Source organism: Austrofundulus limnaeus, unplaced genomic scaffold (genome assembly GCF_001266775.1).
Source record: "Austrofundulus limnaeus strain Quisiro unplaced genomic scaffold, Austrofundulus_limnaeus-1.0 Scaffold96, whole genome shotgun sequence".
NCBI classification, from domain to species: domain Eukaryota; kingdom Metazoa; phylum Chordata; class Actinopteri; order Cyprinodontiformes; family Rivulidae; genus Austrofundulus; species Austrofundulus limnaeus.
In genome coordinates, this window is record NW_013952498.1 from 772,419 (window position 1) to 782,522 (window position 10,104).

At 39.4% G+C, this 10,104-nt stretch overlaps 3 protein-coding genes and 1 non-coding gene across 5 annotated transcripts in view; all 4 read right to left on the minus strand.

Annotated features, from left to right (window-relative positions):
* The window catches only part of rbx1 (ring-box 1, E3 ubiquitin protein ligase), a 2,349-nt gene extending 1,634 nt beyond the window's left edge, over positions 1-715 (minus strand). Inside the window, exon 1 of the mRNA XM_014012892.1 lies at positions 616-715. Coding sequence (XP_013868346.1) covers positions 616-693 — 78 coding nt within the window. The 5' untranslated portion in view covers positions 694-715. The remainder of the gene's footprint in view (positions 1-615) is intronic.
* Positions 716-890: 175 nt separating this feature from the next.
* On the minus strand, positions 891-962 carry trnaq-cug (transfer RNA glutamine (anticodon CUG)). Its single transcript has one exon. It is a non-coding gene; the product is annotated as a tRNA-Gln (tRNA).
* Positions 963-1,902: 940 nt separating this feature from the next.
* Positions 1,903-9,001, minus strand: chadla (chondroadherin-like a). The gene is made up of 11 exons (XM_014012893.1): positions 8,836-9,001; positions 8,448-8,609; positions 7,326-7,520; positions 7,094-7,249; positions 6,865-7,010; positions 4,740-4,978; positions 4,330-4,601; positions 3,109-3,445; positions 2,675-3,027; positions 2,408-2,574; positions 1,903-2,308 (listed from the first exon to the last, which is right to left on the minus strand). The coding sequence occupies exons 2-11, from the start codon at positions 8,607-8,609 to the stop codon at positions 2,005-2,007; spliced, it is 2,331 nt and encodes a 776-aa protein (XP_013868347.1). The 5' UTR covers positions 8,836-9,001; the 3' UTR covers positions 1,903-2,004.
* A 247-nt stretch (positions 9,002-9,248) lies between these two features.
* The window catches only part of rangap1a (RAN GTPase activating protein 1a), a 13,214-nt gene continuing 12,358 nt past the window's right edge, over positions 9,249-10,104 (minus strand). The window contains exon 16 of one of the 2 annotated variants that reach the window (XM_014012895.1): positions 9,249-9,832. In XM_014012895.1, the coding sequence (XP_013868349.1) occupies positions 9,751-9,832 (82 nt within the window). In that variant the 3' untranslated portion in view covers positions 9,249-9,750. The remainder of the gene's footprint in view (positions 9,833-10,104) is intronic. The other variant, XM_014012896.1, reaches the window with a different exon arrangement.

Sequence of the window (10,104 nt, forward strand, 5' to 3'; positions counted from 1 at the left end):
TATATATATATATAAGACCTAATGTCCACGGTTGCCTCTGTGAAACATGTCCCTGTAATATTTACTCGAGATGAAACTGAAATTTTCATTACTTAGGAAGCTTGTCAGAAAAGGTCCTGCTTGAGCCTATTAAAATGTAATAAGCTGTGTATAACTGAAGGAGAATCTGCTTCACTTAATTAAATGAGAAACATCATGAACACAACATATCAATGAAGCCGAAATAAATTTGAACAAGAACATAATTTAAACGTTTTTTATCTTGCGAAATTTTGAGATGTTAGCTCAGCTGACTAAGCTAATTTTGTTTAGCATGTCGACTAACAATGGTAAAGATGTACATTTAAGAATGACTTGTCTATTTTTATTTACAATGTTTTGGTGAAGGTGGGTAATACCTCTCACATCACTACAAATTGTATTTTTGATACCTTAATCCCTACAAAAGAATCGCAGATTCATTTCTTGTTTCCAGCAGGCTAACAATAGCTAGCATCATAAGAGACAACGACGCAATTAGCCTCCCTACGCTAATGCTGGATTAAACGTTAATACGCTGCTGACGAGATAGACGATTTTTTTTAACCAGACCACAGTTACTTTAAACAATATTACCTTCTTAACTTCAAAACGCTTCTTGCTCGCTCCGCTGTTACTGCCGCTCGGCGTGTCAACATCCATCGCTGCTGCCATCTTGGTCTGTCGGGAAGCTGTGACGCTTTTCCCGGAAATACGGCAATTCTGTTAACATGCAAATTATATGAACTGCTCGTGTGAAGAAAAAAGTACCATAGCAGGGTAAAGTAACTGTCTTTAAAAACATGTGGTTGTAAAATAAATAAAAAGTATTAATAATGAATAATTTTGATAAAGTCACGAAATAAAATATCAGGTTCCACCGAGATTTGAACTCGGATCGCTGGATTCAGAGTCCAGAGTGCTAACCATTACACCATGGAACCGTAATATTTACTGAATGGGACCTAATAACTGAGCGAGTAAATGCCAGGTACAGTATGTCTTTTGTAATACTTGTGCTTRATTATCAATTAAAATAAATGCATACATTTTTGCCCTAAAAGCGCTCTTTAAAGTGCAATCCCTGTTCTTTCCTTGCATTTCCTTGATGTTGTCAGGTGTCTTTGTGATAAAGAGTTCACTAATAGCAAATCTCTACATTTTACCTCAAAAAGGAATGAGGTTTACAGGAGTTTTTGGTTTTGTTTGTTCTCGCAGATTTTTTTCTTCCTTCTATTATCTGCATCTTCATAAAAGCTGTGAAAAAAATGGTATCTTACTGAATAATTAATGTTTCTGTTAGAACAGCAGCTAAAGACAACCTGATAGATAAAGTATGGTTAAAAGATTTCTTTGCTGTGCTAGTAGTAGTAAAAAAAAACATGCATTTACAGTGTAAAGCTACTATATAAAAACAAGTCTCAGTGCTTCACTGCTGTAGTTCTTTAAAGAAAATAGTGGGGACAAGATTCTTGCATAATGTTAGAAATTGCTCAGCTATGCACCGAGTTTTCACTCAGATGTGACCTTTTTGTTAGTAAGTATGGAAGTCCAGTTCCGCCACCCTGATAAAAATAAAAATAAAACTTGTATCTTATAATTATGACTTAGCTATCTCATAATTATGAGATACTATCGAGATAGTATCTCATAATTATGAGATAGTATCTTATAATAATGAGATAGCTAAGTTATAATTATGAGATACTATCTCATAATTATGAGATAGTATCTCATAATAATGAGATAGCTAAGTCATAATTGTGAGATAGCTAAGTCATAATTAAGAGATACAAATTTTATTTTTTTATCAGGGTGGCGGAAATGGGCTTCCATAAGTAAGAAAGTTTAAACAGCATAAAAAAGTATGTAACCTTCACATAGTAAAGTTGAACACTTTTATTTTGATGGACAAACCCTCTTCAGCTTTAAAGCGACAAACCAATGGCACATTGACAGAGTAATTTGCCAAACAGAAGACAAAAATCAGGTTTTTATGTTTAGTTTCTTCTGGTTCTTGGTCTTTTTTGGCTTTCTCTCATGTGGATTTTTGGATGGCTTCTTCAGTTTAGGCTTTCTTGGCCTAATTTTCACTCTGGGAGACTTCAGGGCGCCATGTTTGGATTTCTTTAAATTTGTAGGTGTGAGTCGTGAAACAGCCTTCCCGTGTTGCGGAGCGATGTTTTCTGGGCAGGTCGTGAAAACGTCAACATCCCTGACCTGCTGACCTCTGAGCTCGAGAGGGTGAGCACAAGTCGCTGTCACACCCAACTTTACGTTCTCCATCCACCTGATCCAAAGAGACATTCAAACAGTTGAGTAAGATGAGTAATTATGCTGCGCTGAATGAAGATTTTCATACAGTGTTGTTAAGACTTCTTGTTTCGACCTGCGAAGGGGCAGCAGAGCACAGTCACACAGCAGAGGGTTGTCTCGTAGGTCCACCACCTCCAGGCCGGTGAGTGAACTCAGATCAGGAAGATTCTTTAGCTGATTTCCTTTCAAAGTAAAAGCCTTTAGTCCTGGACCCAGACCTAACAAGGTATCCTTGGACATCTAGASAGAGAGAAAAAAAACAGACAGAGGTCTTGAAGTTACTACAGAAAACAAAATGGCCGAAGCTTGGGATTTAATATAAAAAAAATCTAAAATTGACCTTTTCCATTCCCATCTGATCCATAATAAGTCTTTTAAGACTTTGTGAGATGGGCTGGAAAGCCTTTGGTCCAACCCAAGGAATGAGGTTCGCGGACAGGTTCAGCTCCTCCAGGTTTGGAGCTTTGAGCAGAGCCTGAGTAGGAACCTCAGTCAGCTGGTTTGAATCCAAGCGAAGAGTAGCAATGAAAGCTGAGCTTAGAGCGCCCTTGGCAATAAAAGTTATGGTGTTGTTACTCAAGTAAAGTTCTCTGAGGTTAGGAGCTGCTGAGGACAGTAAACCGGTGGGCTCCAGTCTGGAGATGGCGTTTCTCTCCAGATGTAACACGAACAAATTTGGTAAAAGTGACAGAGCTGCAGGGCAACCGCAAAGAGAAAAAAGGTTTAAATTTCTCCAACTTTAAGTGTGAATATTTATCAGGACAAGATACTGACCTGATCCAGGGAAGTTGGACAGTTGGTTTCCCTCCAGGTGGAGATAGGTGAGCTTCGGGACTTCAGCAAAGACTTTTGGGTTCAACGATGTGAGCTTGTTATCCGACAGATATAAATAAAGCAGGTTTTTCATGCCCTGGAACACGCCACCTTCAAGGTCGTGGATTTCGCAGAACTCCAAATGGAGAGAAACTACTCGGCTGGAGCCCGGGAAGCTGCTGGAAGGGATAAAGTGGAAGAGGTTGCCACGGAGGTCGAGCAGCTGTGTTGTGGCGGGGAAACCTCGCGGGACTTTGGTGAGGCCTCGATTCTCACATGTAGCGTGACGGGTTTCAGTCTGCAGGTCAGATCAGAAACATAATGGCACAGCCTCTTAAAGGGGCAATATCATGTAAAATCAACTTTTTTGAGTTTAATATCATGTTATAATGTTATACTCTCATAAAAACATGCCCAAAGCCTTGTTTTGACACATTCATGCATGTTTGAGAAATCCTGCAGTGTTTTTAGGCAGCCATGCTGAGGAGCAAAACAACAGGTGGAAACCAGAAATGCCTTTTGGGACCAGAAACGCCTTTGGGACGTGTCTTTAAGCCGAACTTCCTCATGGCAGAGTGCCCTCCCCCACTCCCCACACACCCCGCCCATGACTCCTGCAGGCTCTCGGGTGAAACCGAAAGTGAGACTGAAACTGTCTGCGGAGCTCCTAACTTCTCACTCAGTGAAGCTCTTTTCAGATTAAAAATACCTTTGAGGAAACGTATTTTCAGATGCCAAGTAAACTGCGTCATAGCACCCCGCACCAAAATGGGTGGGACAGAAGCGGAAGGTGGTTCTTAATGAGACCGAGGTCAATTTCAAGGCGTTTAGAAGAGGAAGTGATGAGAAGATAAGTTTATTTTCTATTTAAACATAAAAACAGCCTTTTAATAACAACTAAAGGTGACATAGATACTTTATTATGGTATAGTATTTAAATGGTATGCCTCAGAAACACATAATATTGCCACTTTAAATTATAAGTGCCACGCAATTTCTTGAGTCAGTTTGGTTTCTGTATTAAGTTTACTTTTGTTAAAAAGAGATTTTCTGCCTTTTTCCAAGTGTTTGCTAAAGAGTGGGGTTTGTGGCCAACCACAACATGTTCTGTAGCCTGCAGGAGCATCAAAAAATGTATTAATGTCTCAAAATAAGTTGCTTTAAAGTCAGCGTTAAACTCACGTCACATTCACAGTTTGGTGGACACTTGACTGGCGGTCTGGGTTTGGCTGTGGCTGTGCTGTTTCTTTTATTCTGCTCTTCCTCCTGCTGCTCTTCCTCTTCCTCCAGAGCTTCCCCTCTGCTTCGACAACGTAGATCCAGGAAAGTCACCTCCTGCAGCAGCTCATCAGAGAGATGAGGCGGTCCGGCACAGGTTCCCAGCAGCTTCACACCTCCAGTGGTCGCCCACTCCTTCAGGGGCCTCATGTAGCAGTTACAGAAGACTGGGTTGCCTTTAATAGACATAAATGATGTGGATTATTTATTTATGTATTTGTTAGGTTAATGCAACGTGACTCACACTCAAAGCATGGGGTTAGTTTTACAATAAAGAAATAATTATTGTAAATAAATGTTTCCACGTTTTCTACCGGTCAAGTTGAGGACGGTTAGGTGCTTCGGGCCGGAGAGGGGCTCCAGGTGACTCAGCTGATTGTGGCTGAGGTCGATGTGGGACAGAAGCCTGGCGTGGGAAAATGCCTGGTCTGACAGGTCCTGAAGGGCCATGTGGTGCAGGTAGAGGTGGGTGAGCTTCGCCATGGAAACTGACTCCTCCCCCAGGTAGACCATGGGGTTGTCACTCAAGTCCAGGTGCATGACTTCAGGGAGCCTTTAGGAGAAAATCTAATAAGAAAACTAGAGAATTTGCATTTCCAGCAAGAATGCAACGTGAATGCTTTTCGCTGAAAGTTTTTTTCCTGAAAGCGGCTGAAGCTGAAAATGTTTTACAGGCAAATTATTAACGTTGGGGATGCACCGATATGTAAATTTCAGCCGATATTGATATCAGATATAATTATTGCTGTTATGGCCGATATATTTACTGATGTTACACAAACACACAAATTATATTATACACACAAACACACTTGGGTCTTTTTTTTTTGATACGGTAAATAAATGACCAAACCTCTGACATGGCTCTACTTTAGTTATTTCTGGCTGTGCAGCGTTACTATCATGATCAAACAGATGTCGCTCAACCAACCATCCCCCCCCCCAAAACAGAAACACAAACTAAAAAGTGGGAAATCAATATTGAACATTAATATTGGCCCAGTTTTAAATATCAGACCGATACCGATATTCTAAAAAATTACCAATATCGGCGATACCGATATAAATACCGATATATCGTGCATCCCTAATTAACGTGAGTTCAACTTGAACAGCCGACTTTTGCTGAAAGTAGGAAAACAAAAGTGAACAGCAGCAGAAACAAGTTGAAAAAAACTGTTGAATGGAGAGTAAATCAGCCCACACTGACAGAAAAACAAGAAAACGAGCACAAAAAAAGTTTGGAATTTGTTGTAAAATAGCTAAAGCAGCCAAAATTTGCTGAAAAATAAAAGTAGCTGAAAAAATTAGTGCAATAGAATTAAAAACTAATTTAACACAAACAGAGCGCGTGTTTACTGAATTAAACAGTAAGAAGCTGAGACGATCACAAGATCATGTCTTTAGATAAAAAACTAAAATTAGCTGAAAAAAGCTACAAATTGGCTAAAAGGGCAGAAAACAGATACAAAGCTTAAACTAGCTAAAAAAAAAAAGCAGAAACAAGTTCAAACCTTTAACTAAGAAGTTTAAGAAAAAAACAGAACCAAAGGTTAAAGGTGCAGTAAAGATTTACAAACATTTTAAAGGATAACTCAATGACTCAATAACTTTCAATAAGAAAAAAAATGGCAGAAAGTTGAATAGCTGAAAAAGTACAAGTTGCTGAAATACCAAAAGTCATAGCACCCATGGCACAAATGAACTGAACATTTTGATTAATAAATTATTGAAATAATGCAAAAGTTGTAAATTGAAGGAGATGCCGAAAGATGTACGGAAGAAAAAATGGATCATCAATAGTGTGAATGCTCAATAACATTCACACAACACTTTCAAATTTCTCCTCTTTTGTTTCTGTCATTCTTTTACTGTGCATCCAAACTGCACTTCAACACTTTTAATGGTTCAAAAAACTGTTCGCCATTTTGTTTCTGGTTAGTTTTGTTATAAATGTGTTATTAATTTATGTGTTACTAGCTGACATCATGAAACTATCTATACTCTCACCTGTCAGTACTTTTAGAGACTTAAAGTTAGAGGAATAGCTCAGAAGTGTGGTTCTGTAGAAAGATCATGAATAATAAACATTTTACCTGTTGTAGATAGCACTTTAAATGACCTCAAATTGAATAAATAGTTTGTAAAACAACTCTCGTCCAAAGATTGTTGTTCTAGTTCATGCAAATGTTCTTCTAGAAAACTTTACAACACCATCAAGTTTCCAATATAAAGTTGTTCATATAAAACTTTTTTTGGCGTGACAGCAGGGCTGAGCTATCACACTTTAGGTGCAGCTTTGGTCACTACCGGCAGGAATAATAAAATAATTCAAAACAGAATCAGGTTATTTTAATTATACTTGTATGATGCAATAATTCCAAAGCTCTTAGTTTTCTTACACCTTCCTCTGTATCATACTCATGATAATGGTCCCACCTGGTCATGGTCTGTGTGGGGAAGAACTGCAGCTCATTGTGATCCAGGCTGAGGCGATGGAGACTGAACAGTCCGGCGAATGCTTCCTGTGCCAGGTTGTTCAGGGAGTTGTGGCTCAGACGAAGCCATTTTAGGTTCTGCAAGCCCTGAGTGAGAAGTTACACCGATGAAGAACCGTCTTCCTGATAGCAGCTTCTGCTCTGGTGACTGCTCTGAGGTTCGGACTCACCTGAAAGGCCATGTTGGGGATGTAAACCAGGTGGTTGTGGGTGAGGGTCAGGACGTTGAGGAAGCCGAGCTGCATGAAGGCTCCGGGCTGGATCTCCTCGATACGATTACGATCTAGGTGCAGCTCCTTCAAGGAGGAGAGGCCATCAAAGGACTCCTGCGGTGTGTAAATATAAACATGTTTCCTCKGGTTCAGTTTCAGCATTAAGACAGATCAGGGCTCTTTATCTCACCTGGTAAAGGGTCTCTATTTTGTTGTTGGCCAGGTTTAGGGACACCACACGACCGAGAGTGCGGAAGGCTCCCTCCTTCACCTTGATGATGTTGCAGCGCTGCAGGTTGAGGTGGGTGAGGTAGGGCGTGTGTGTAAACGCCCCCCTTGGTAGCAGCTGTAGGTTATTATTCCTCAGATCCAGTTTTAATGTAATCTGGAAGAGTGGTGAAAGAACTACAGCTCTGAGGCAGAGGGGGAGCGCAAATTTAACAAACAAATCAAGACGAGGCAACAAAGTGAACAACAAACAACTGTATTCACAACTGTATACAATGTGAATGTCCAAAWGCTCATGTCAAACTCAAGGTCCATGGGCCAAGTGTGGCCCGCCATGGCATTTTATGTGGCCCACGAGAGCTTCTAAAATGTCTTAAAATAAGCAGCGTTAAAGCCAGCATTGACCACAAACTACATCTCCCATAATGCATAGCAATTATTCTTGCCGTGAAATGATGGAAACCCACCACTAGGCAGAGGTGCACGGGGTTCAAAAGGAGCAGGTGGCCAGCAAAATTCACTGTGTAAAATCTTCATTTTTGCCAATTACTTTTGCTGCTCAGTTGTTTTGGGAAGTGGGAACTTCCTACTTTCAAATTGTAATATTAACCTGGAATGCCCCTCCAGTGGGAATTCCTTGTAGGAAAGTGGGAAAGTTCAGAAGCTACTCAACACAACAAAAAACTCGCTTACTTTTTAAATTTTAATTGTTTCTGTATTATTTAGTTCACATTTAGTCAGTCGTACACTTAGTACTTTTCAGTTTTCACAAGAGGTCGTGTTYAAATGTTGGCGCAGGAAATACCCGGTCGAGCTCAGTTGTTCATTAGCGGTGCTCAGTCATAGCCATGAGACAAGGAATGTCACGTTTTGTGCTTAGTTGAAGTCAAATACGAAATGTTGAAATTAATTACAACTGGCCCACCTGAATGCTCACGTGGCCCTCAGTGAAAATCTGAGTTTGACAACGCTGCGAGTGTCCATAAAGTAAATAAAGATTTAAACACACATGTAAAGATCTGTGGTCGTGCTTTCACTTTAAGTGTTTTGGAAAAGCGAAACATCAATGTTTGAAATTCCTCACCTCYTCTGCAGTCAGAGGAATTTCTGTCAGGTTTTTGCCAACACAGTCCACTGTGAGTTTGGTGTCATCACAGTTGCACTCTTTGGGGCATTTTCTTACAGCTTTTTGTGTTGAACTCAAAGTTAAAATGAGCAGGATGACCGCAGCGAAGAGGAACTGCATCTGTGCCAGTAAAAATATTTTAGAAACGTGGAATTAAGTAAAAGAGGTAACAAATGAAAACATTTTATCGTTCTGGAAAACCAATATCTACATTAGTTTACCTCTTCTTGCACCTTGTGCCAGTAAAACTTTTAGAAATTAATATTAGGTATCAGCTACGAGCCCTGCCTCTAAATCGAGATGGAATAACAAAACAAATGAAAACATGGGGAGAACAGAACCTCACCTTCAAGCAGAATCCACTTGTTTCTTGATGAAAACCAATAAAACCATGTGAATCTGTCCGTTCTTGTAGCAGCTACAAAGGTCTAATTCACTGGGTCCAGCAAMTCCCATCTGCAGACCAGCAGCCAACAGACCAGGCTTTAGTAAATTCTTCTGGTGACCCGTGATCCCTGGACTCCCCACAAATTAACATACTGGCTCCATATTTTCAGCCTGGTCAGAAGTCAGAGCACCTTTTCTCTTTAAAACATGTCAAGTCAGAAACTTCTTTTACTCTAAAGAAAAAAACAACTTCTACATTTGTACAAATCTGTTCAAGTTTAGTTGTTTTCAAAAATTCATGTCCATATCAACTAAAAACAAAGATTTTCTCCTTTTTTATTAAAAAAAGAATTAATATGCAAAGACTCAAAATCAGACATTTTAAACTTTTATTTTGCAAATTAAATCCTAAAAACGTTACACCCTGTGCCACAAAAAGGCAAAAATACACTTCAGTTGTATGTTTGTACAATTATTTGGTCAGTAGATATTTTGACCATATTTACTCCTTTTGAGACTTTAGTAAAAAGTTATATAAATTGAGAATAGAAATAAAATAGTTGAGGAGTCCAGAATATCCTGTGATTAGAGCAGTTTGGTGTCATATTCTTCAGATTCTGTTTGTCAGAGCAGTCCTGTACACAAAAGAGCTTCCAGCTTCCACAGAAAAACGTTTTACTTCAAATACAAAGCATTCAAGTCCAAAAAAATAAAATATCTAACAGACAGTGGTGAAACCAAAAAACCCAGCTACAGTGAAGACTTTCTTCTTAAAAGGTGGTTTTGTTCATTTTTTTCTTTTAAAATATGTTTTGCGTGCGCTGCTTTTCAAAAAGGTCCATGAGTGATTAAAGTCCAAAGAGAGAGCACCGCCTCAGCTCTGAGATCGGACTCTCTGCAGCGTCGACTGGAGGCTGTTTCGAGCGTTTCCACATGACTCCAAAGACCTGATGTTCCTGCGAATGATGACAGAGTTTTTCAATTATTGAAATGACAGAGTTTTTATTTCAATTAAATTGTATATACAGATATTTATGAATGTAGGCATCTTTATATAAGTATGGGTATGTACATATTTTTATATATGCCCTCCATGTATTTATCCATTTATTTTTCAGGTGAGCGGACAGATGTTGGGTGTGTGGTCCTGTGTTTTGTTGGTGTATATTTAATATACTTCTAATCGCTATTTCAATCTTTCTGACCTAATTGTCAGTAACTATGGGAT